At 41.9% G+C, this 26,915-nt stretch overlaps 1 protein-coding gene across 2 annotated transcripts in view; it reads left to right on the top strand.

Moving 5' to 3' along the window:
• Nucleotides 1-26,558, top strand: part of LOC137348156 (ras-related protein Rab-5C) — a 39,767-nt gene extending 13,209 nt beyond the window's left edge. For both annotated transcript variants that reach the window (XM_068013435.1, XM_068013434.1), the window contains 5 exons: nucleotides 11,872-12,142; nucleotides 18,526-18,677; nucleotides 20,033-20,155; nucleotides 20,392-20,485; nucleotides 24,960-26,558. In XM_068013435.1, coding sequence (XP_067869536.1) covers nucleotides 11,977-12,142; nucleotides 18,526-18,677; nucleotides 20,033-20,155; nucleotides 20,392-20,485; nucleotides 24,960-25,075 — 651 coding nt within the window. In that variant the 5' untranslated portion in view covers nucleotides 11,872-11,976 and the 3' untranslated portion in view covers nucleotides 25,076-26,558. The remainder of the gene's footprint in view (nucleotides 1-11,871; nucleotides 12,143-18,525; nucleotides 18,678-20,032; nucleotides 20,156-20,391; nucleotides 20,486-24,959) is intronic.
• The last annotated feature ends 357 nt before the right edge of the window (nucleotides 26,559-26,915 follow it).

Raw genomic sequence — 26,915 nt, forward strand, 5'->3', positions numbered from 1 at the left:
GACCTGCATGTCTTGATGTATTATTAGCACCATTGTAAGCAATCTTTTGGATATCGTGTTCAATCATAAAATTCCTTTTGTATTGAATAGGGTTACTGGAATATTAAATGGATCTGTGGGTTGGTTAACATCCTGTAACTACACAGCATATTACTGGGCTTCCATCCAACTTAATGTAAGATTACTTGGCAAGAAAATTTAGCCATAAGTATTTCCCATGATAGTGAGCAGCGTCATCTTTAATCCTGGTAGCTGCCTGAACGTTGCAGACACTGATCTTCCAGTTGAAGAGTCTGCATTTGAACATGTGCAAGTACTGCACCACCAAGTGGTTGCGTTGTCAGCAAATACAGCCTTATTTTTAACTATGCGAGCTGATTGCTTGTGGCATTGCTTATTTGATGTGGTGTTTTACAATAACTAAGCTGATAGTCATAGAATTACAGCACAGAAGGAGGCCATTCAGCCTATTGTGTCTGTGCCAGTTGAAAAAAACTAGCTGCCCAATCTAATTCCACCTTCCAGCACCTGGTCCATAACCTTGCCAGGTTACAGCACTGCAGGTGTATGTCCAGGTACCTTTTAAAAGAGCTGAGGGTTTCTGCCTCCACCATTCCAGGCAGTGAATTCCAGACACCCACCATCCATGTAATCATGTAATGGCCTGGAATTGGCTACAATGACTGTATTTGTGCCAAACTGTACAAGTTGAGCCATTCTACTGCCGGATTCTCCGGTGGTGATTTAAACCATAATTTACTGGAATAACAATAGGAATGTTCTGCAGCAAGCATAGCAGTGAATTGCAAGCAGTGTTACCAATGGCCAAAGCAAAAAAACCCATTGCAACGTGACACTACTGGAACCCAGAAGTGTTTTTAATGGTTGAACTGATGGGCCAAAATGAGCACTAATTCAAATTGCAGAAAGAGCTGATTTGTCTTGAGGACTTGTATCTGTCTGATTTCTTCATTTTAAATGCAACGCTGCTGTGAGCACCACCCCCCCCCCACCCACTCCTCCCCCCACTTTCCATTCATGGTTTACAAACAACATGGGAACCAGAGGCTTTAGTTGCTCAAGCTGTCTGTAATCCCTGTTATATTTGGTTTACGCCTTGGGTGTTAAGATATAAATGGGCAAATGATCAGTAATGACCGCATTCGCAATGCATGGGATTAACACTGAATTACGAAAGTCACATTGGAATAGTAGTTTCAAGGCTGGGAACTGGCAACTCATTCTCATCAGACATAATTTCTATTACATATAAAAGCAAATACTGTGGCTGCTAGAAATCTGAAAAGCAGAAAATGCTGGAAATATCCAAGTCAGGCAGCCTCTGTAGCGGTCTGTGACCTTACATTAGAATTTCCATTACTTTGCATTCGACACTGTCAGAACTGCAGGAGAGGTTCCAGCGGACTGGAGGAAAGCGAATGTGGTACCATTATTCAAGAAGGGTAGCAAGGATAAACCAGGTAATTACAGGCCAGTGAATCTAACATTAGTGGTAGGGAAACTATTGGAGAGGCAGGAATTAGTCAACATAGCTTTGTCAGTGGGAGATCATGTCTAACCAACTTGATTTGAATTTTTCGAGGATGTGTAGGTGAGGGTAGGGCAGTTGATGTAGTCTAAATGAACTTCAGTAAGGCTTTTAAGGTCCTGCATGGGAGATTGGTTATGAAAGTAATTGCCCATGGGATCCAGGGCAATTTGGCAAATTGGATCCAAAATTGCATTAGTGGCAGTGGGTGATGGTCGAGGGTTGTTTGTGCGAGTGGAAGCCTGTGACCAAAAGTGAACTGCAGGGATCGGTGCTGGTTGTAGTGTACATTAATGATTTTAGATGTGAATATAGGAGGTATGATAAGTACGTTCGCAGATGACATGAAAATTGGTGTTGTAAATAGTGAGGAGGAAAGCCTTAGATTACAAGACAATATAGATGGGCTGGTAAGATGGGCAGAGCAGTGGCAAATGGAATTTAATCCTCAGAAGTGTGAGGTGATGCATTTTGGGACGACTAACCAGGCAAGGGAATATACAATGGATGGAAGGACCCTAGGAAGTACAGAGGGACCTTGGTGTACTTGATCATAGGTCACTGAAGACTGCACAGGTAGTTAAGGTGGTTAGGAAGGCATATGGAATACTTGCCTTGATTAGCTGAGACATGGAATATAAGAGCAGGGTGGTATGATGGAGTTGTATAAAACACTATTTAAGCCACAGCTGAAGTACTGTGTACTGTTCCGGTCACACTGCTGCTATAGGAAGGATGAGGGTGCAGAGGAGATTCACCAGGATGTTGTCTGGGCTGGAGAATTTCAGCTATGAAGAGACTGGATAGGCTAGGGTTGTTTTCTTTAGAGTAGAGAAGGCTGAGCGGGGAGACCTGATTGAGGTATACAAAATTGAGGGGCATTGATAGTTTAGATAGGAAGAAACTTTTTCCCTTAGCGGAGGGATCAATAACTAGGGGGCATGGATTTAAGGTAAGGGGCAGGAGGTTTAGAGGAGATTTGAGGAAAAATTTTTTCACCCAAAGGGTGTTTGGAATCTGGAACACTGCCTGAAGAGATGGTTGAGGCAGGAACCTTCAACATTTAAGAAGTATTTAGATGAGCACTTGATACACCATAGCATACAAGACTATGGGCCGAGTGCGGGAGAATGGGATTAGAATAGATAGGTGCTTGATTGTTGGCACAGACACAGGCTGAAGGACCTGTTTCTGTGCTGCAAAACTGACTGTTATGACTTTAAAAGGCACATAATGAGGGCAGCACAATTATTATTTCTCAATTTAAGCAGTAAACTGATTCTTGTCATTGGGCCTGCTCCATAGTATTTTTGGTGCAAAGTCCTAGCAAATTATAACACCGTGTTTATAATGCCATGAGTTATTACCATCCCCAGAGGGGATGGTGGCATAGTGGTAGTCACTGGACTAGTAATCTAGAGGCTCTGACCAATCCTTTAGGACATGAGTTCAGATCTCATCATGGCAGCTGGTGGGATTTCAATTAATTAATAAATCTTGAATTCAAAGCTAGCCTCAGTAATGGTGACCATGAAATTGCCAGATTGTTGAGGGGGGGAAAAACCCATTTGGTTAACCAAATGTCCTTCTGTAGAGGGAAATCGGCTGTCTTTACCTGATCTGGCTATAATATGACCCAATCCCACAGCAAGGTGTTCGACTCTTAACTGCCCTCTGAAATGGCTGAGCAAGACACTCAGTTGTACCAAGCCGCTACAGAAAAGTCATACAATAAACAGGGTGGACAACGTGGCATCGTCCTAGGCACCAGAAACAACAGCACATTCTTCCAAGTCAACCCTGTAAAGTCCTTATTAACATCTGTGGACTTGTGCCAAACTTGGAACAGCTGTCCTGAAGACTAGTCAAGCAACAACCTGACGGTCATGCTCACCAAATCATACCTTAGAGCCAATGTCCCAGACTCCTCTATCACTATCCCTGAGTATGTCCTGTCCCACCAGAAGTGGTGGCACAGTGGTATACAGTGAGGAAGGAGTTGTCCTGGGAGTCCTCAACATTGACTCCTGACCCCATGAAGTCTCTTGGAATCAGGTCACACATGGGCAAGGAAACCACCTGCTGATTACTACTTATCACTCCCCCTCGGCTGATGAACCAGTGCTTCTCCATGTTGCACACAAATTGGAGGATGGCTGAGCGTAGCAACGGCACACTGAACTCTGGGTGGGGGACTTCAATGTCTATGGCCAAGGTTGATTCAGTAGCACCACTACTAACACAGCTGGCTGAATCCCAAAGGACATATCTGCCAGACTGGGCCTGTGGCAGGAGGTGAAGGAACCAATGAGGGGGAAAAACCTGCTCGACCTTGCCCTCACCAATCTACCCGTTGCTGATGCATGACCGTATTGGTAGGAGTGACCACCCCACAGTCCTTATGGAGATGAAGTCCCATCTTCATACTGAGGATATTGTCCATGTTTTGTGGCACTACCATGCTAAATGGGATAATTCAGCAGATTGAGCAGCTCAAAACTGGGCATCCATGAGGCGCTGTGGGTGCAGGACTGTACTCAACCACAATCTCTAAACTCATGGTCTGGCATATCTTACCCTCTACCATGACCCTCAAGCTGGGGGATCAGCCCTAGTTCAGTGAGTTCAGGAGAGCATGCCAGGAGCAGCACCAGACAAGCTTTAAAATGAGGTGCCAACACAGGACAACATGCATGTTAAACAGCAGAAGGAGCATGTGATCGAGCTAAGGATCCCACATCCAACAGATCATATCAAAGCTCTGCAGTGCTGCCACATCAGTCATGAATGGTGGTGGACAATTAAACAAACTGGAGGAGGAGTAACTCACAAACATCCCCATCCTCAATGATAGGGGAGTCCAGCCCCTTGCAAAAGACAAGGTTGAAGCATTTGCAACCATCTTCAATCAGAAGTGCTGTGGAGGACCCATCTTGGCGGCCTCCTCCTGAGGTCCCCAGCATCTCTCATGCCAGTCTTCAGCCAATTTGATTCACTCCACGTGATATCAAGAAATGGCTGAAGGCAGTGGATACAACAAAGGCTATGGGTCCTGACAACATCCCAGTCGTAATATTTAATATTTGTGCTCTAGAACTAGCCCTGCCCTTAGCCAAGCTGTTCTGGTGCAGCTACAACAGTGGCATCTACCTGACAGTGTGGACAATGCCCAGGGATGTCCTGACCACAAAGGACCAATCCAATCTGGCCAATTATTACCCCATCACTCTACACTCAATTATCTAAGTCATGTAAGGCATCATCGATAGCACTATTTAAGTGGCACTTGTACAGCAATAACCTGCTTACCAGCTCCTGACCTCATTACAGCCTTGGTTCAAACATGGACAAAAGAGCTGAACTCCAGAGGTGAAGTGAGTGTGACTGCCCTTGACATCAAGGCAGCATTTGACGGAGTATGGCATCAAGGAGCTCTCGCAAAACTGGAGTTAATGGGAATTGGGGGAAATCTCTCCACTGGTTGGAGTTATGCCTAGTGCAGAGGAAGATGGTTGTGGTTGTTGGTCAATCATCTCAGCCCCAGAACATCACTGCAGGAGTTCCTCAGCGTAGTGTCCTAGGCCCAGTCATCTTCAGCTGCTTCATCACTGACCATCCCTCCATCATATGGTCAAAAGTGGGGATGTTCACTGTGCAATGTTCAGTACCATTCACGACGACTCAGGTACTGAAGCAGTCCATGTCTAGATGCAGCAAGATTTGGACAACATTTTGGCTTGGGCTGATAAGTGGCAAGTAACATTTGTGTAACACAGGTGCCAGGCAATCGCCATCTCCACCGAGAATCTCCTCTCTCCTTAACATTCCATTTTATTAACGTCGCTGAATACCCCCACCATCACCATCCTGGAGGGGTTACCATTGATCAGAAACTTAATGTGGCTGGTCCAGTTGTGACGACAAGAGCAGGTGAGAGGCTGGGATTTCCTCCTGACTCAAAGCCTGTCCACCATCTGCAAGGCACAAGTCAGGAGTGTGCTGGAATACTGTCCAATTGCCTGGATGAGTGCAGCTCCAACAACAGTAAGGAAGCTCGACACCATCCAGGACACGGCAGCCCACTTGATCACCCCATTCATCACCTTAAACCTTCACTCCCTTCAACACTACAGTAGCAGCAGTGTGTACCGTAACCAAAATGCACTGCCGCAACTCACCAAGATTCTTTCTTCCGAACCTGTGACCCTTACCATCTAAAAGGACAAGGGCAGCAGACTCATCTGAAGACTGCAACCTGCAAGTTTCCTTCCAAGTCTCAACATCCTGACTTGGTGCTATATTGTCACTGGGTCAAAAATCTGGAGCAACTTTCTTTACAATGCTGAGTGTACCTACACCAGATGGACTGCAGCGGTTCAAGAAGGTGGCTCCTTCCTGTGAACAATTGGGAATGGGCAACAGATGCTGGCCTTGCCAGTGATGCTGAAATCATGTGAGAATAAAATGTCACTTGTGCCATAATGGCATGTGCCAGTGATGCATCATTACAATGACGTTCGTTTTGACAATTTCAGGCCGCACAATAAATTCTGGACTGTTCCTGAAGACTGCAGAGTCTGCTTAAGAGCAGCTCAGGTTATTTAGTTTGGGCAAGCAATTTTGCTTTTAACCTGCACATTTATAGTCTGAAACCAGCATTTGATATTGTTTTGCATTCATAACTGAAGTCTGGCATATGTATATCAGCATCAACTGGACCTCTTCTGGGGCATGAAGACAAAAACTTGCTTCACTTGTATTGGATTCAGAAGAGAAATAATCTCCAGTTATTTTCTTTTCCGCTTTGCCTTTTCTAAATGTTTTCACTTTTAATCTATTAAAAGCATGCTCAAATAAAATCTAATAGATTCCATTATGTAGTGCTGACAGGCTTTTGTGTAAATATCTGCATAACCTGACAGCAGAGAGATCTTGGACTGCTTTTAGTTGATGCCATGCCAGCAGAGGTACTCTGTATAGGTAGTGTTCTATACAGGTAATTACACTCAAGGGCCATTCTTAAATGTCAAGCTAATTAAAAGGTTAATCACAATTAAATGTTTCCCTTATTTCTGTAAGTGTGTGTGGTTAAGCCATGAGTGCTGATATAAAGACAACTTGCTGCAGGCAATGCTTCGTCTGGCTGAGTTAAACTGACATCCTAGTTAGTCACCATCAGACCTGAAAGATGCTATCACTTTAAGGAACTGTAGTTAGGTATCCTTTCTCCCCTCCCCAACAATCCATCTTAACAAGAGCAGATTCTGTGAGCAACCTCATGACTTTCTGTATTGTTGGGTCTTCTGTTTGCCATTGGTAAGAGTCTTCAGCTATCTTGCACTCAAACTCGGAAATTTTTTCCTAATCCCCTTGTTTAATGCATTGCTCCCCACTTTAAACCCTGCTTTGCAACCTACTTTAACCATCACCCCTTAATTTTCCTCTTGCTCCGGTTTGAGATGTTTTGCTGTTCAAAAATATTTCGGAAAGGCATTTCAGATGAGCAGCATTTGACATTGTTTCATGAACATAGAAAATGAAATCATGGCTTATAATCACCCTTAAACTACCATGTCATTTAGCAATGCTTTGACATACAACTGTGCTTTAGTTTGTGCTTTGTATCTGTACATTGGCAACAAAATCAATAATTGATATCTATGCTGCAGTCTTCCTTTTGGTTTGCTGTTGCTGTTGGATTGACCCATGTGTCAGCTTTCCTTTGGTGGTGGCACTCTTGCCTCAGGTCCAAGGTTCTAGCTTCAGGCAAGAATTGAGCACTAAGTATAGGCTTTCCATAATGCACACTCCCTCAGTACTGGATTGAAGATGGTACCTTTCAGATGAGACTTGTATCCACCTTAACATGCTATGGCAGTATTCAGAAATATCCTAAATTAACTTCACAAAAATATTAACTTATCTCATTGTGAGACCTTGCTGTCCAAATTGGCTGCTGTTTGCCCATATACAAGTGTCTTCAAAATTGGCTGTGAAATTTTCTTTCATGACAACCTGAAAATTATTGTATAAATTTAAAATGTCTTTTTCAGTGTCAAGTCTTTCCCTGTCTCTTGAGATGTCTTTATTTGCAGGGAGGAATTTTCTCAATCACTTTTTCCTCTCCTCCCTTTCCCCCCCCCCCCCACACACACACAATCCTGAAACCGGGCCAGTTTGTGACTTCGCTCAACTGGAGCCTCTCTAACCTGATGTGCTTCATGTCTTGGGGTAGTTTTTGTTTGCCTATATGTCAATTCAGAGACTTTGGAGACAGCAAGCTATTGCCAGCTGAGTACATAAGTATTCAGCCTCTAAATTATCTTCTCCGTCAGGCTCCTAATGCTGTCCAAGGGATTTGGGTTAATTTCTTGCCTGAATTGCTTTTCCAAATTGAATTGATATCTAGGGATACCATTAAACTGTTTGGAGTCAGAACAGTCAAGCTGGAACAGAATTTAAAATGGTACACTTGCAAAGTACAGGCATCAATTGAAACTGGACAGAATCTGGTAGATAAGCCATGATCTAGTTTTTTTTTTTATGCGTTCATGGGATGTGGGCATTGCTGGCTAAGCCAGCAATAATTGCCCTCGCGAAGGTGGTGAGCTGCCTCACCATACAGAAGTTCCTTGGGTATGCAGCTGTCTTTCATCCTGCAGACATGTCTGATCCACTGAAGCTGCCTTTTTGATTAGTGCCAACACACTTTGAAGCTCTGCCTTTGAGAGGACTGCTACATTTCTGATTTTTGTCCTATTGGGATATATCCATAATGTGCTGCAGACAGCGAAAATGGAAATTGATTTTGTTTTCCTGATAGCTGTATATCACCCATGTTTCACAGCCATACAGCAAGGTGCTGAGAATACAGGCTTTGTAAACTGTCAGCTTGGTGTTATCCCATGCGTGTTTCACAAGTCTGCCAAAGGTGGTAGCTGCTTTCCCTATGTGGGTATCGAGCTCTGCATCAAGGGACAGTTTGTCACTGGACCCAAGGTAGTGGAATTTGCTAACCCCTACCAATGGTGGGGGTGGGGAGTGTTTAGATCACGGCTGAAGGGCAACACCTTGTCCCATGACCACAGTTTTCTTGATCCTTACAGACAATGAGAACAAGTTATAGACATGGGAGAGACAGTCTTATGAGTCTTTGTAGCTGAATTTCTGTGAATGACTAGCACAACATCGGCGCAGAGGAGTTCTCTGATCAGGATGTGATGTCTTCGCTTTCAGCCTTGATAGATTGTGGAGCTTACCATCTGACCTAGTGTGCAAATACACTCCTTCCATATCTGCAGGGGAGGTGAAGGTCCAGAGTGTGTAGATGATGCTGCCAAACAGTGGGGACAAGGACACAACCTTGTTTCACCCCATTTTTTACTCTGAAATTGTTGCAAGTGGAGCCATCAAACTGTACAGCGCAGCACCTGTCATGGAAGGAGCAGATGAGACTGAGGAGCTTTGGTGGACAGCCAATTTTTCCCAAAATGTTGAGTGCTGCTCTGCTGACGCTGTCAAATGCCTTAATGAGATCTACAAAAGTTGAATGATGGAGCGGCCTCGAGGAGCTGAATGGCCTACTCCTACTTTCTATGTTCCTATATACCTGAAAATGTTTTGCTCGAACCAAGCAGAGCAACAATGACTGCAGGGTGAAATCCACTGTGCGCTCAATGGTTTTGGCAGACCACACTGAAAACTTCAATTTACAATTGCACTTTAAAGTGGATCTCCCCTTGCAAAAGGGCTATATTTCCATCATGGAAATCACGAAAACTCAAAACAAATACACGCACAATTGGAAAGCGCTATTGAAAATGCTGACCACCTTCAGGTTTGGTTTAAAATAATTGAAGTTCCTAAATTTCTGAATCTGACCTGCAAGAACATTGCTTAACTTTAGTATTTTAGGCACAAGCACTGAAAAGACTAACTTCAAATGGAGTAGAAACCAGCCACGAGTGCAGATTAAATCATTTCAGAAGTTCATGTCAACTCCCACTAGTTGCTTTTAACTGAGCACAACAATGACTTAACAGAACCTTGCGGTATGTGAGCTGGTAACATTTAGTGGCAGATTAGCAGTCACAACTTTTGGGTGCAACTGTACCAAACAGTTACTGAAGGAAGATGCAGCCCGAGATTCAGCATAGAAATATTTAGGGTACTGCAACTTTAGATTGCTTGTAATTGTGAGGAAATAAATTTCTATATTTTGTGTGCATTTGCATACTTTTTTTTTGAGTGCTATATATTGGTCTGACTTTTACATAGCCCTTGCTGTGAACTGCATGGGGTGCTGTAAAGCAGTGCAAAGAAATCTTGATAGCACTTTTCCCTTCAGTCAGTGCTTGATGACCTGTACAAAGCTACCCAATGCACTGATTTATTAATCAATTGTTTCTATAGTTGGGAGCTAAATTAATGGATTCGAATAACTGGTTGGATAGTTAACTTTTAAATATCGTATTCATTTGGTAGTACAGAACTTGAGTATTTCTGAAAACAGACTTTTTGACAAAGCTTTTTGTCTTGCACTTATCAGGACAAATCGCAAGAATACCAATGTAAGGGAAGCAACAAATTTATCGTGCTGATTGGCAAGTGGACTCTGGTAGAGATGTCACCATGGAGAATGCACTAGTTTATGGTGACTGACAGTTAACTACTAAGCTTTGTTTGAAATTTAAACCAGGCAGCTTGACTTTGGTTGAGGCAATGCCCTGAGGAATGAACCAGCTGTCACTTTATTTTGTTTAGCTAAAACAGGCAGTATACATGTTCTTTCTGTCTGCAAAGAACAGGGCCATGTGTATTAATATGTAGCTTCCAGTACGCACAAATGCGTCGCACTGGAAGCCTGACTATCTTAAATTGGTTGTCAGTGCAATTCTTTAGCACACTGAGGATTATTTCGCAAATGTTGTCCAATTGCAGAATCGTATCTAATGTTGAACACTGAGTTTTGCAAGCATAGGTGGTTGGGTATGGCCTGTACCTTGTCCGTCGTGGACAGAGGAAGGGGCATGTTTAATCCGCCTGTCTTTGGGACTTACGGCCTATATACCTGGCGTCACACTGGTATTGAAATTCATATATCACGTTAAGCATTTGTAATAGGCAGAATGTCTTTTTGGCTTGACTGCAGCATCCTTTTAGTGGCGAAACCACATGTTGCTACTGCACAGTAGCAGTGTGAAACAGCTAGCTTTACCTGTTCTAATTGTCCCTTCTGCGCACTCTTCTCATAGTATAAATTTGTTTTTGCTCCATATTCCTTGATGCACTTGTCTTAACTAAATTCTATCTTAAATACCTTTAATTAGGTCACCCTTTAGCCTTCTAAACTCTAGGGATTCTTGACTTTGAAGACTTGTGCTCCGCAGATAGTGGCGACTACAAGTAATCTTGTCCCACCTCCTCTGTAATAACCACCTAAAGCCACCTTTGCTCGTTTCCTGCTTGAAGCTGACCACTTGTTCCCTTGCCCCCTTTCCTTTTCCTCTCCAGCATTGGGAACTGATTTTTGAGTCATTTATGCTTTGAAAACCACATCCTCTTGCAACACCTTTTTTCCTGCTTTTTTTTATTTAAAAAAAAGTCTGTCTATTCCCCCTCCCATGTGTGTGCATATATTAGTTTCCCCTACACTCAATTCTTTGAAATGTGAACAAATGTACAATCTCTAAATATCACCCTTGGATGATCTCAAGATCATCATCTTGTAGATATGTTACATTATCACTGCACTGCTGTCTTGTACATTTACTATCTGTCCCAACCGTTATCATTTCCCAACAGATTTCTGCAATCCTGGCTAATATTGACCAAAACCAGTTGAGTCTGAAGAACTTAATGACACTTGTGATCTTGTCAGTTGGAGAAGCGGTTGGATTTGCAGTCATTAGCTGTGCTGTTTTAAGTTAATAAATTAAATATTTTGAGAAGCAAAACATTGAATTAAGGAGCTGATGTGCTGCCTTGTCAAAAGGTTGCAAATCAATTAAAATGAGAAAATATGGGGTAGTAACCTAATAGAAACAAATTAAAGTTACCCTAGAACACAGAACTATATACTAAAATAACTTGCCTTGTATATAAGCACTATATAACGTCTCAAATGTCAGCAAATTACTTTTGAAACATAGTGGACAGCAGATCCCACAAACGGTGAGTGACCAGTTGTTGGTTGTAAGTTTCGGCCTTAAAGTTTTTATTTTCTGTACATCCAGCTGCCCATTGAAGTATTGCAATTTGAGATGGCAGCTGTACAACTAATGCTTACCTGTGTAAGCTTAATTTTTGTTTTTGTTTTGCAGTTCTGAACTTGGTGATAGCAGCCTTTTTGGAGTCCAAACCTTGGCATCACGCTGCTTCTGCTGTTAAAACTTGTAACAGTTTTGAGAGTCTCTGCACTTTAGGCCATGGCGGGTCGGGGAGGCACGGCTCGATCCAATGGACCAGCCGCTGGAAACAAAATCTGTCAGTTTAAATTGGTTCTCCTGGGTGAGTCAGCAGTCGGAAAATCCAGCCTCGTATTGCGCTTTGTGAAGGGGCAGTTTCATGAATTCCAGGAAAGCACAATTGGAGGTAAGTGAAAATTGGCAGAAATATTGTGAATCTTTTAGTGAAGTAGCTCTGCCGTGTTAATATCAAACCTTTAGACATTGCTTTATGAACAAAGTGAGACTGTTAGCTGCATTTCAGGTTTCAGCCAGCCAGGACACTGTTTATACTGCTTGGTTTCCGCCTGGCTGCAACTTCAGTTCTCCTGCATGAAACGTTCTGTGCATGCCTGAATATGTATGAGCAGACTGTCTCCCCAAGTTGTTAAATTCTGAATATTCATTTGAGCAGGTGAGAGAGATCTCGCAACATTCAAATTAAGTTTGGGTATGTTCGCAAAGTCCAAAGGAGTCTCACTCTTAAACCAGATTTGATGCCACTTCGCATTATGTTAGTCAAGTCTGTGTGAAACTGTATGCTATAGGAAATTTCTCTGTTTTGGCCCAGACTTTAAATTAGCACGTTAGTTTAGTGTTGGTACTAAGCTCAAATAGCTTCATATTTATAGATTTAAGTGTAAGTGCACCTTAAATGATCAATTTACCTCACAGAACAATTTGGAAATGGCTTGTAAAACACCAGCATAAGTAACTTTGCAAATGTGGGGAAACCGTCCAGTGAGCATGAGCTTATATTGGTAAATGCGTTCATTTACGGTTGTCTTACTCCCATTGTGTGAAATGGAAAATCATAACTGTTGCAAAGATGTTTGATTTACACGTTAATAGATCAATTCAGGAAGGTTTCACTTTACGGGGATTTTGTTATTGTGTATTAGGAGCTTGTAGTGAGACCAATGCAATAATTTTTACAGCTGTATTCTCAGGTTTTCTTTTGTCTTGACCAAGTGAATTGTCTGGGGGCTTCATGTTTTAAAAGATTAAAAAATGGCTGGGCCATCAGTACAAGCTGTGCTTTACAAAAGTTGTTGAGCTGCATGTAGATGTGTAAACTTCAGCATAACTGCTGTTCAGTTTTATTAGCTTGGCTTATTTAGCACACTCTTCTGAGTCAGTTGCATGCTTTAGCCCCCCTCCTGAACCTCTCGGTTGACTTCATTGTACTGTTGATGCAGTAATGTATTTATTGGAGATACAGTACCTCAGATGAACATTAAACAGAGGCCCTGTCTGCCTGTTAAGCTGCATGTTAAAGGTCCCATGGCACTATTTGAAAGAGCAGGAAGATATCTCAATGTCCTAGCCAGTAGTCATCCTTCAATCAAAACCACTACAATAGATTAATTAATTGAGCAAACTGGTTTGTTATGCTCCAAAGTAGATAATTGATAAACATAGAAAATAAGAGCAGGAGTAGGCCATTTGGCCCTTTGAGCCTGCTCTGCCATTCATTATGATCATGGCTGATCATCCAACTCAGTAGCCTGTTCCCGCTTTCGCCTTATACCTTTTGATCCCTTTAGACACAAGAGCTATATGAAGCTCCTTCTTGAAAACATGTAATGTTTTGGCCTCAACTGCTTTCTGTGGTAGTGAATTCCACAGGCTCACTCTCTGGGTGAAGAAATTTCTTCTTATCTCAGTCCTGAAAGGTTTACCCTGTATCCTTAGACTATGACCCCAGTTCTGGACTCTCCCACCATCAGGAACATTCTTCCAGCATCTACCCTATCAAGTCCTGTTGGAATTTTATAGGTTTCTGAGATTCCCCCCCCCCCCCCCCCCCACTCTTGTAGATTCCAGCGAATATAATCCTAACTGACTCAATCTCTCCTGGGTCAGTCCTGCCATCCCAGGAATCAGTCTGGTAAACCTTCGCTGCACTCCCTCGATAGCAAGAACATCCTTCCTCAGATAGAGACCAAAACTCCACGCAATATTCTAGGTGTGGCCTCACCAAGGCCCTGTATAATTGCAGCAAGACATCCCTGCTTCTGTATTCAAATCCTCCCGCTATGAAGGCCAACATACCATTTGCCTTTTTTTTTAACCGCTTGTTGCACCTGCATGCTTACCTTCAGCGATTGGTGTACGAGAACACCCAGGTCTCGCTGCATATTCCCCTCACCCAGTTTATAGATGTTCAGATAATCTGCCTTCCTGTTTTTGCGACCAAAGTGGATAACCTCACATTTATCCACATTATACTGCATCTGCCATGCATTAGCCCATTCGCTCAACTTGTCCAAATCACCCTGAACGCATGAAACAAACCAAAGGTATCACAGAGCATATCCTAGCTGCTGGGTTATTTTTGCTTCAGTTCAAACATTTCAGCTGCATCATTGCTATTCAAGTTATTGGAGGGAGGTTACCTTACAGCATCATTGAGGTATGAGGATGTTTTAATAGAGAAGTGTGTGCAAGTGTGAAATATCCACTAAGATGGTTGCACCAGTCTTTGCGAATTGCACATTTTACAGCAGAGTGTTGGGTTCTCAAATGTTGCTTCATTGCCACTTTAATGCATGTACTTGGGTGCTGTAATTTGTGAAAGCAAAGGTGCAGTAAGGAAAGGGCATGACTTGGCAGCAGCTGGGACCAAGTAGATTATGAACAAACTCTGGACTGGTAGCAGCAATCAAATCAGAATAACAGTTGACTATTTTACTTTGGAAAAATAATTTTAGAAAAATGACTAAGGGGGATTTATGACTGATTATCCTGTGGCATTGCTCATGGTAAATGGGCTGTTGCTGTTTTTTTTATATAGTTCTTCCACTGTTATACCATATACAGTAAAAGCTTTGTTATCTGGCATGCACCAGACCTGAGAGGTGCTAGGTAATCAAAAATTCCAGTTAATCAAGAGTTGTACTACCAAGGCAGTACAATACTACAGTTGTTATTTTAAGGGAAATGCCTATGTGCCACATTAGTTTGACAGGAGTTTGTAAATCTCCAGCTTTAGCATGGAATGACTGCCATTACCTTTTTCTGGGAAAATAGACATTTCTGAGCTTTGATTTAGAATGTTAGAATGTAAGCTTGTTTTTCTTGTGCAAACTGCAAATGTGCATTTGGATCTATATATTTAGCATAGTACCAGAAACTCTCATGCCCTAAAGAATGTTTGCAGTGTAGGGGCTGCTCTCCTGAGTAATGGCTAGATGACTGGAGAACATAATTTTTCTACAGTTAAAAGCTTTACGTGAGCAGAATTGGGTCAAATATGCATTTAAGTGAATTTGTAAAGTCTGATCTTTGAAGTTCATGCATGAAATGTCAGTAAATAACAGTTAACTGAAAAAGTCTAGAACAGTCTTGATGCAGGTACGCTGGAAGAGATTGTGCCAAAATTAGGACTGAAGGTCACTTGAAAGAAAAAGGACAAACTTTCATTTTATGCAGTGCCTTTCAGTACTGCTAATGCCCCAGCATCCCACACTGAAGAGTGTCTGCAGAGACTCATCAAGATTGTGGCTGCCTGCAACGAATATGGCCTAACCATCAGCCTCAAGAAAATAAACATCATTGGGACAGGTGTCAAATGCTCCATCCATCAATATCGGCGACCATGCTCTGGAAGTGGTACAAGAGTTCACCTATCTAGGCTCAAATATCACCAGTAACCTGTCTGTCAATGCAGAAATCAACAAGTGCATGGGAAAGGTGTCTGCTGCTATGTCCAGACTGGCCAAGAGGGTGTGGAAAACTGGCGCACTGACACGGAGCACAAATCTGAGTGTATCAAGCCTGTGTCCTCCATATCTTGCTCTACAGCAGCGAGGCCTGGATTATATACGTCAGCCAAGAGTGACATATCAACTCATTCCAGCGAGCTCATCACTGGTATCAGACCCACTGGCCGTCCATGTCTCTGCTTTAAAGACATCTGCAAATGCGACATGAAGTCCTGTGACATTGACCACAAGTCGTGGGAGTCAGTTGCCAGCGTTCGCCAGAGCTGGTGTACAGCCATAAAGGTGGGGCTAAAGAGTGGCGAGTCAGAGACTTAGCAGTTGGCAGGAAAAAAGACAGAACCACAAGGGGAGAGCCAACTGTGTATTAGCCCCGACAACCAATTTTATCTGCAGCGCCTGTGGAAGAGTCTGTCACTCTAGAATTTGCCTTTATAGCCACTCCAGGCGCTGCTCCACAAACCACTGACCACCTCTAGGCACTTACAAGAGACGAGGAGGCCAAAGAAGAATACCCCAAGCACATTGCAGCCAATGAAGTACTTCAGGTACGCTTCAAAATCAAGGTAAATTTGGCAGCCACTCTGTATGAGCATCAGAAGTAAATGACCAGATAATCCGTTTCAGTGATACTGGGAGAGTTCCTCTTCAAACAGCATTACAGGATCTTTTGCACCCACCTAAGACAGCAGGATCTCTGTTTCATGTCTTGTTTGAAAAGTAGCACCTGCAACTACTGGACCTTCTGTACTGCACACAAGTGTCAGGCTACATTAATGTTCTGAAGTCACTGGAGTAGGGCTTGGATCTGTGACTGACTCAATTGAGCATGGCTGCATAGAGCAGATTCAGTCCCATAAGCTCAACAAAATGTACATTAACTGGTATGAGACTATTAAATACTATTGGAAAAATAAGGATACTTGTGTTCCCAGCTGGCTTATTTTCTACTGACAAAATTGCCAACTATGCAGCTTGGACTTTGTTTTTCTCCCTTTTTACCATCCCTTTGCCAAGATTGAATTAGAGTTCCAGAACTTTGCTCCTTCACTTATTCTGTGCATGCAATGCAGACTTTAATATAAACTGATCAGTTGAGATCCTGTTGTATATTCACTATAAAGCTGCACTGTTGCATCAGTTCACAGGCATAGCCGAATTTAAAACGGCAGGTGCCCTTAAAGTGCACAGTCCGGAGCACAATGCAACCCAGACCCAGACCAGTGGATTTGAATGTTCTAGAAAATATATGTACTTAACTTCCTATTACTTTGTCTTTTTACAAAAAAATCTTCCAGCATAATGGAAGAAAATGCATTTTGAAAGAACTGAAACTTATTAACTGCAGTACATCTGAAATAAACAGGGCTTCTTTTGGCAGTTTTTCAAAACCATTTCAATGATGCTGTAATTCCCAGTTGAATTTCAGGAGTCTCAAGTTGAAAATGAGCCAACAGACATCTTGCATGTATGCAGATATGACTTGTAGTTAGATCATTACAATACATTAAACTTAGAGAATGAAATGATGGAAATTCATTGGGAAAATGTCTAAGTTATTTGGATATAGAACTGCAAAATTACCTTGTAACTTTGCATATAATGAAATCATTGTTAAAATCAGCATACTTGCAGTTTGTCACGGGCACTAGTCTTAGTCTTTGGATTGGGAACTGTCAGCAGTTTTACAGCAGTAGTGTCTCAGGATATTAAGTGAAAATCGAAACTGAACTTTTAATCCTTTTTTTTTTGGGAAGGGGGAAAAGTGGGGTATGTATTCACAACCTAGGGTATAATATAACAAGTTTGCTTTTCGATAATCAAGATTTGTTTTTGCAGAAAAATAAGTGGAATAAGATTCAAAGCATCAGCTTTTTCTTAAATTTAGCTTGCCTATTTTTTTTTTAAACAATCTGTTGCCAAATACTCTGAACTTCCATATAAATCAATGGATTGACAGGTTGGCCACCATTATAATTTTGTTTGATAGGGGTCACTAAATAGCAATCTGAGGGGAGACGCTGGGATCTTGAATAGCATCCCAACCCCACTGAGGCTGTGATCATCCAACTATCTGTAACCCAGGAACAAAACCTGGCAAGCCCCTAATTTGCATGAACCAACAGCATGCCACTACTGGCATAATTGTTTTAAGGCTATGTTTGCTGACAACACCACTAGGTGGCGCTGCAATGGCACATGCACAAATGCAGCCTGTGCCACTAAAACGTCAGTCTGTGACGTCAGGCAGCTGCCAGGATTAAAGATGGCGCTGCTCAAATCACATGCTGGTAACCTAAACACATGGCAGCACACAATGGCCGGAGGGGAGGGAGCGGACAGGCGGGTGAGCCAGTGGTCAAGTGGTGGGTGGGGGGGGGTTGCCGTGAGCGAGCCGGGGGCTGAGGGAGTGGGGGGAAGGAGACCGCACCCGCCACCAGCAAGGTCTTCAGCCGCGCTGTCCCTGCTCCTGCTCTCTTTCCGCTGTCTGGCCGGGTTACACGATGACATCATCTGTGCACGCGCCAACCAGTCCTGGCACTGCGGAACGCAGCGGGTAGGAACTAATCTGCACATGCGCAGATTGGCGCAGTCAGATGACATAAGCTGCCGGCTGCGTTGTCAGTAATCACTGTTTTAAATGCTTCTGTGGGCTTGAGGTCAAACAAACAAGGTTGTACTTTTCCTTCTCAGCACCAGGTTTTGAACTTTTTAAAATCGTTTTAATAGATCAGACTGATGGAGGAAATCAAGTTTCCAATTCTTATTGCCTGAAATGAATACCTGTACCAAATTTTACTTTCAGCTGCCTTTCTAACGCAGACGGTCTGTTTGGATGATACAACAGTTAAGTTTGAGATCTGGGATACTGCTGGGCAAGAGAGATATCATAGCTTGGCACCAATGTACTACAGGGGAGCACAGGCTGCCATTGTGGTCTATGACATAACGAACTCAGTAAGTAACCCCTATTGCTTCCTTTTTGTTTCTGCCTGCACCACCGCATTTCTTGCTGACCCAAAAGGAAATACCCAATGTTTATTGAGGCATGCAATGATGTGCATACTGAGCCTCCTCTGATGAAATTGTGCATTTGCACTGATTTGCACTGAAGGCTAAACAAATGGCTTCAGCCAAAGGGCTTTCTGTTGATTTTAACATGGCTGAAGGCTGCTGTTATGCTCTTTGTCTATCAAAGAAACCAAGGGCTTTAACATAGAAAAATGACACATAGGAAAGGGTCTACTGGTCCATCCAGCCTGTCCTTGTGCATTCAAATACATGACACTCCCCACCCACCTGGATTCATGTAATTTTACTTTGTTCAATACCTGTATATAGTTTGGCAAAAAACTGATGAAACTCAAACGGGTGCTGAGTCTCAAATTCAATAATAGCAGGAATCTTGTCAGATTTTGCAACTGGTTGTCCAATTAACTTTCCCTAATCAAGTTGTGTAGTCTAGACACTAGAAGAAAACCAAATTGTGTGTTTAGTCTTGTCAGTTTGCACAATAAACGATTTGTCTTAAGTATGGGGAGCGGTTAAAAGGTATGTTAATATTGAACAATTCTCAACTTTAATAAAAAAAACAAATCTTTAATGCAAATGGAATACTATTACCATATTAAATACTTCATGCAAATCAAGTTTTATAGCTTAGGTTACTTCAGACTGCCATCAAATCCTGTTAGTTTCTCAGTGAATTCCACTAACTTTAAAAAAAAAGAGGGTTGGAACTGTTCACAAGGCTTATTGTAGATCTTATCTGATGGTTTTCCTCTGACGTTTAACCTTCATTTGGCGATGCTACCAAACTTCCTGTTATTTTCTTATTATTTTCTATTTCAAATTGACACATTAATCCAGACTGGGATCTTTTAAGTCTGTTTGGTGAGAACTTTCTAGTTGTAACTGAAACAATTGTCTTCACGTATGCAAGTGTATGTGTGCGCATTCAAGCTCTCCTGAGGTTTTGATCTGGTTGTGATGACATTAGTGGTGAGAATGTGGAACACTCTACCACAGGGAGTGATTGAAGTGAATAGTATAGATGCATTTAAGAGGAAGCTAGACCAGCATATGAGGGGGAAGGGAATAGAAAGTTAGTGATAGATTTAGATGAGAAAAAATGGGAGCAGTCTCAAGTGGAGCATAAACACCAGCATAGGCTGGTTGGGCTGAATGGCCTGTTTCTGTGCATTATGTCCTAGTATGTAATCCAGTTCCTAACAAGCTAGTGGGTGGTATATTAAATCTGTTGTGGATCTGCAGCGCTGCTGCAATAATGAATTTAACATTTATACTTAAAGGATACCTTTGCACGAGCCAAGAACTGGGTAAAAGAACTGCAGCGACAAGCCAGCCCAAATATAGTGATTGCATTAGCTGGTAACAAGGCTGACCTTGCAAATAAGAGAGCTGTAGAATTCCAGGTAAGCTATTGTACAAAATTGCTAAATATTAGTATGCTTCAGTTTCCTTTCTCTTTCTCATTTTTCCTTCCTTCACTGCCCCCGCCCCCACCCCCAGCAACTGTCCACCACCACCCCCTAGCCCCCATGCTCCATAAAATGTAGTTCTTGCAGCCCATTTATTTTGTAGTTAGATGTGTGACTGCACCAGACATGTGGGAGCTGCTGTTTAGAATTCAGATTACTTTGTCTTGCAGGAAGCACAAGCATATGCAGAAGACAACAGCTTGCTGTTCATGGAGACATCAGCAAAGACTGCAATGAATGTGAATGAAATATTTATGGCCATAGGTATGTGACTATTATTGTGCACAGATTCTTCTTGAAAATGTGTTTTCTAATCCTGTCATTTTTAGTTCTGCCTTTTGACAATTGCATGTATGCTGTCTTCTCTAGAACTGCTTTTTCTATAAGTTTTTAGGTTGGTTTAGCCCTTGTAGCCCTGTTGATTCATGGCACAAAGTTGGGCATTAATTTAAGTGTAATTGTTTTTCAATGCACTTAATGTTCATTTATCCTCCATATACATTGTTATTTTAATCATTGAAAGTAAATTGCTGGGCAGTATCCCTGCAGGAATTTTCTGGTATCTGAAGTTGCACATTATTTTATTAACACGATCTTGCTATTACTGTCCCTTAGGAGAAATATGGAATCACTTCTTTAGATAAGCTAATTACAAGTATTAAGTCTTTTGTGGTAGCCTCATCGTGCATTTATGCTAAACTAGTAAAAGCTACTGCAGAATAGCCAGGGCATGGGACTGACTGCATAGCTCCGTGGAGAGCTGGCATGGACTTTATGGGCCGAATGGGGGCCTCCTGTACAGTAAATGGCTGTTACAATCCAATAATCCCTGTGAAACCAAATAGTTTGGTCTTTCAGCGTACTTCAGGTGTGTGTCTGACATTCTTTGTTTTATTGAAAGAGAATTTTAAATCCATGAAAGTCTGAAGGGAAATAAGAATTTGTATAAAGTTTACAAAATGTTAATTTTTGATTTTCTTTGGATTTTACATATTTTGGCATCTACAGTGGACAGTTTTAAATCAAAAATTCAAGCATAAAGAAATGTGCTTAATTTTTTTGCAAACTGCTTGTCATTGAGAATGAATTGTGTACATTCCTTCCAGTCATTTGTCAGATGTGGTTGTTAGCATTCACTCCTGAGTCAGTAGGTTCTGGATTCAAGTCTCGCTCCAAAGATTTGAGCACAAAAATCAAGGCTGACGCTCCAGTGCTACGCTGAAGGAGTGCTGCACTATCGAAGGTGCCGTCTTTCAGATGACTGACTAAACCGAGGCCCCATCTACCCTTCTGGGTGGACATTAAAGATCCCAGAGACTATTTCAAAGAGGAGCAGGAGAGCTATCCCCAGTGTCCTAGCCAGTATTTATCCTTCAATCTATCTCAAAAACAGATTATCTGGTCCTTTATCACAGTGCTGTTTGTGGGAGCTTGTATGCAAGTTGATTGCTGTGTTTCCTATATTACAGTAGTGACAACACTCCAAAAAGTACCTTTATTGGCTTTAAATTGTTTTGGGAGGTTCTGTAGTCATGACAGGTGCTATATAAAAGTCTTTTTTTTTTCACATATGCCAATGTGTGCATTTCTAGGTGGTTCTTTTGGAAACTTTTGAAGGTGTATGCTGGTTCATTGTCAACCCATCTGGTTCACTCATGTCCTTTAGGGAAGGAAATCTGCCGTCATAATCCGGTCTGGCCTACATGTGATTCCAGAAACACAGCAATGTGGTTGATTCTTAACTGTTCTCTGAAATAGCCTAGCAAGTAACTCAGTTGTTGAGGGCAATCGAAGATGGGCACAAATGCTGGCCTTGCCAGCGAAGCCCACATCCCATGAAAGAATAAAATCAAATTTAGGCTTCACTGTTGCTAAATTTTTGATCTTAAACCCAAGTATCGTTTGATTTCTAATCGCTTGAATTGAACTTGGCACTTCACTGCCCTCCAACCCAGTTCAAGTTGGGATTCTTCTCTTTGCTACCTCTCAAGTTCAAGCACTCATCTCCCACACCACCTTGCTCCCCAACCCTGTCCACCTTTGATTAATGCTGATGCTTTGTTTCATCCCTCACCCAAAGTGCTGCTGTTGACTTCCTCTGCCCAGAACGCTGTTTGGCTATGGAACAGTAATCTGGTTTTGGGCAGAAAGCAATGAACGGAACCGAATTAAAGATCACTGATCAAAACAAAAATAAGCTTCCGGCACAGACGTGTCTTTAAAAAAAAATGTTTACATAGTGCCAGAGGTTTGGATGAACTAGAAATTTAAAGTTTAATTTTTGTTTCAATCAGATATTCAATTTAATGGCCACTTGTTTTAATTTTAAAATTGTGAAACTGGATGGAATTCCCACATTTCTCTGAGCAACTGTTGCTGAATGCATGTCTCCTAGAAGCTCAGATTCTTCAAATATTCTCTCAGGCTTCAGAATCTAAACATCCTTCAAAATCTCTGCAGTCCAATCAATTTTCATTACACTTAGGAAGCCTTAGCTCCTGGGTAGTTTGAAACTCTACATGACCTCCAGCTCTTCCTCAAAGCTGGTGGATTATCATAAAATGAGCACTGTATAAAAATCGTTCAGGATAGCTCAGTTTTTGAGCGAGACCAACTGAAGCTCAATCTTTAGTAAATGCATTCTTAGTATGTAGAAAATGATGCACACTAAAGATATGTAATATCAGGTAGAAACATTTTAGTTTGGATAATCTGAAAGTTTGCAGGGCTGCAGGAAAAAGGCAAGGGTGTGGGACTAGCTTAGCTCTTAGCCAACACAGTCACGACTGGCTAAATTATCTCCTGTGGTGTAACCATTCGATAAGATCCTTGTGTGGTGCCAAAAAAATCAAGACGCCATGTTTCTTGGCACCTAAAACTGAGTTCTTCCTGATGTTACGACCAGGTGAGAGAAAGGTCTTGGGGGTCCCTTTCAGCCTTCAACTGGTCTTATTGTAACAGGGTTTAAGTGTTTTGAGCTCCCTCTTGGTGAATCCTTATTCACTGCTTTTCAGGTATAAGGCAAAGAAACTAGCACAGGTTTTCATAGGTTTAAAGAAAAGTGAAATTTATCAAACTTAATCTTTTGTTTGGTTAATGCCTACGGATACACTCGCACGCCCACATTAGCATGCATACGCAATACGCACATGCAGATAGGGACAGAAAAGAGCAAAAGAAAAAATAAAGTGGAAAAGTTTGAGGCAATCTCTAAGGAGGGCTTTTTGTGACTGTGCTTCGTGCTCGCTGTAGAGTCCTTGATTGAAGATATAATCTTTCTTTTCGTTGGGGCCCAGTATTCTTAAACCTTGTTCACTGTAGGAGACTTTTCTCTCTCTCTCTTGGGATTCACATGTCTTCAGTGGGTTTTGGAGTACTGAGAAAGTGATGGGAGCAGGCAGGAGGCCTTCAGTCCAGGAGCATTCAGCTTTCTGCCAGTTCAAACACGCTCTCCAATTTAAAACTCGAGTTCAAACTCTGCAACAGCCAGTTAGCCATGTGATGAACTGGTCTGACCACATCTGTTTGTGGAGTGTCTACAAACCTGTCTGTTAATATGCAAAAATGTCTTTCCAGCCAACGGTCCTGGAAACCCCTTGCATCAGGCCTTCTCTTCCCAGCAACAGTTTGAAATTTAATGTCCAAGTGGTAAAATTAATATGCCCCATTCTTGGCAGGTGGGGGCCTGCATGACAATGCATTCCATGAGCGAGCATACTGTCTAGTGTTGAAGTTTGAGTCACAGAACAAACCTTTTACTCTACCCCATTCAACACCATTGTGACATTTTACCTGAACCTCATAGCCCAGTCTTTCTGTCCTCCACCCTGCCACAATCCTCTCCATTTGTATGCTTCAAACACTGGACACAGAAGCAGACTACTGGGTGGCACAGTGGTGCAGTGGTTAGCACTGCAGCCTCACAGCTCCAGGGACCCGGGTTCGATTCTGGGCACTGCCTGTGTGGAGTTTGCAAGTTCTCCCTGTGTCTGCGTGGGTTTTCTCCGGGTGCTCCGGTTTCCTCCCACAAGCCAAAAGACTTGAAGGTTGGTAGGTAAATTGGCCATTATAAATTGTCACTAGTATAGGTAGGTGGTAGGGAAATATAGGGACAGATGGGGATGTTTGGTAGGAATATGGGATTAGTGTAGGATTAGTATAAATGGGTGGTTGATGGTCGGCACAGACTCGGTGGGCCGAAGGGCCTGTTTCAGTGCTGTATCTCTAATCTAATCTAATCTACTAGACACCAGCGTTTAAAAGTTAATAGAGAGGGGACCTTGGCAAAAAAGGAATATTCTGAACACAGTAGTGAACAGACACTATCAGTTTTCTTGGAGTTTTAATGCCCTCTCTGGCCAGCTGCAGCAAGTCTTTACTCCTAACTGATATGGTGGAGGCCAATGAGTTGACCACCTGCATGTAAATATGTGGGGCTAGAAGTGCAGCCAGAGTCAGGTGGCTGGAAATCTGAAGATGTTCAATCTGAGGGTGGTAACAGGAAAAAGCCCAGAGCCATGTGTCTATGCTGTGATCTTAAAAAATTTCCTGAGGCCATTGCCCTAGCCTTAATTTCATACCTGCGTAAGAGTTTCGGGTTCAGTAAATGATGGCTACTAAAGGTCATCTGAAATATAGATCGAATCTCTCGATAAATTGTGCATGACTGAATTTTTTTTATTCTGAAAGCAGAGAAAGGTCTACAATAACGTGCATTTTGTTTAAAATCCCTTTACAGCCAAAAAGCTGCCGAAGAATGAACCTCAGAACGCAGGTGGAACCACAGGCCGAACCAGGGGCGTGGACCTCCAGGAAAGCAGTCCACAGAGTCGGAGCCAGTGCTGCAGTAACTAATCCAGTAACTGGCAGGTGTCTTCACAAAACCCCGACCGGAATCCCCTTTACCACTCGCACTTACCGCAAGAGCGGCCACAGATCGCTGCATTGATTCTTCGCACCACTCCGATCAGACTGGAGGAAATCCGCCAACAATTTTTCCATAAAATAAATTTTAAGTCTTAAATCACTTTTTTTAATATGAACCTTTGCTCTTCCTTTCTAATTGCGGTGGCGGATGCATGCACCAGTTATTTTGACCCAACTTTTTCTGGGCGATTCCTTCATTTTCAGACTCTGCAATCTTGTATAATATTCTGGAGAGAAAAGATTTTAATAAAAAAATTAGGTGTCTTTTTGTGAAAATCTTCCTAAAGAACGACTTAGTACACAACCCATCTAATAAATGTAACACATATTAATTTAACATGGGAATCAGCGGTTAAATGCTCGTGGTTTTGACCAAATTTCAATTATGAATTTTGAAAAGGGTTACTCTGTATTTGTAATGTAAGTTTCCTTTGCCATGTATTCAATCAGTAAGCCCATTATGTCTATACAGCACCTTCCAATATACCTATTTTGCTCTTCCTCTTTTTTGTGTTCAGAAAGCATGGAGTTTTCTTTTGGTTTCTAGTGTAATGCACTATTCTGTTAAGATGTTTGCAATAACTTGTAAATTTTTATGTCCTTGGAGGTGATGTGGTGTCACTAATGTCAGTAATTACAATCTTACATATTGCTCAGATTTGTGGAGCGTGTTCAGTCACACTGTGACTGTTGGCAGTGAAAGAACGAGCTTGCCTGTGAGAAGCACCCGTCTGTAATACAAAAATCTGTAATTTGACAAATAAAAATAGAGGGAGGTATCAATTAATTCCTGTTTGTATTTGTTGTATGTGTTTCCAACTTTTTTAATTAGCAACTCCCTTGGGGTTGCATTACTTGCTGTAATACAAGTGGCAATTAACCAACAGTACCTTTATGTATTGAAATATTAATTTGACAACTTTGCAAATGTGTATGGTGGAACTAATAACGTGGTATAAATATGCTTCAAGTACAGTATTGCACACTGGAAATGTTAATAGCATCAGCCATTGTTGCCAACTAGCTTGAGAGAAAATGCCTAATGTGAAAAATTTAGAATGTAAAGGGATGAGAATGGCTTTTTAAACTGGTAGTGATAATGAAACTGTGTTCTCCAACAGTGAGTGATTTCATTTTCACTAACTTCAGTAAGTTGTTCAAGATGACTTGTGCTGTGTACAATGCAGGACTCATCCTGTATCTGGTACCTTGCAATAATAATTGCATCATAATCTCATTCTGTAGTTTCCATAAGTGTATCCTACTGGTATCAAATGTGGACTTGTACACTACTGTGCAACAGCATTTAACATTCTGGAACTGAGGCACATTTTGATAGCCAAGCACTGGTGGTTTAGCAATCCACAAGCTAGTGCTAATTACTTCTAATAAACTGTCAAATTCAAAAAAATGGTTGTATCTAATTTCCTTTTGGTAATATTGTGAACTTGCAACAAACAAAACCACCCCAGTTCAAAGTAAGGTACTGTGGTTTCCTGAATCATCCGAGGTGATTAGGTTACTGTACTCTGTGCATTTAATGAGCTCTGAATTGCTTGTGTGAAAAGCTTGTAGCACTAGAAAGCATGTCATGATTATTTTTGTCACTTTTAGCACCTGGTGTGAATCTGGAGAAATTTTTAAGTCTGCAACTTTAATGGGTTTGGATCAGATCCGATTAGAAACCTAGCATTTGTGTGACATGAACTGGATTGAGAGTGCCAGGTCTCATGGGCAAAATTACTATTTAATCATAGCTGAGCTTTGT

The sequence above is a fragment of the Heterodontus francisci genome, chromosome 33, assembly GCF_036365525.1.
Source record: "Heterodontus francisci isolate sHetFra1 chromosome 33, sHetFra1.hap1, whole genome shotgun sequence".
Lineage (NCBI taxonomy): Eukaryota > Metazoa > Chordata > Chondrichthyes > Heterodontiformes > Heterodontidae > Heterodontus > Heterodontus francisci.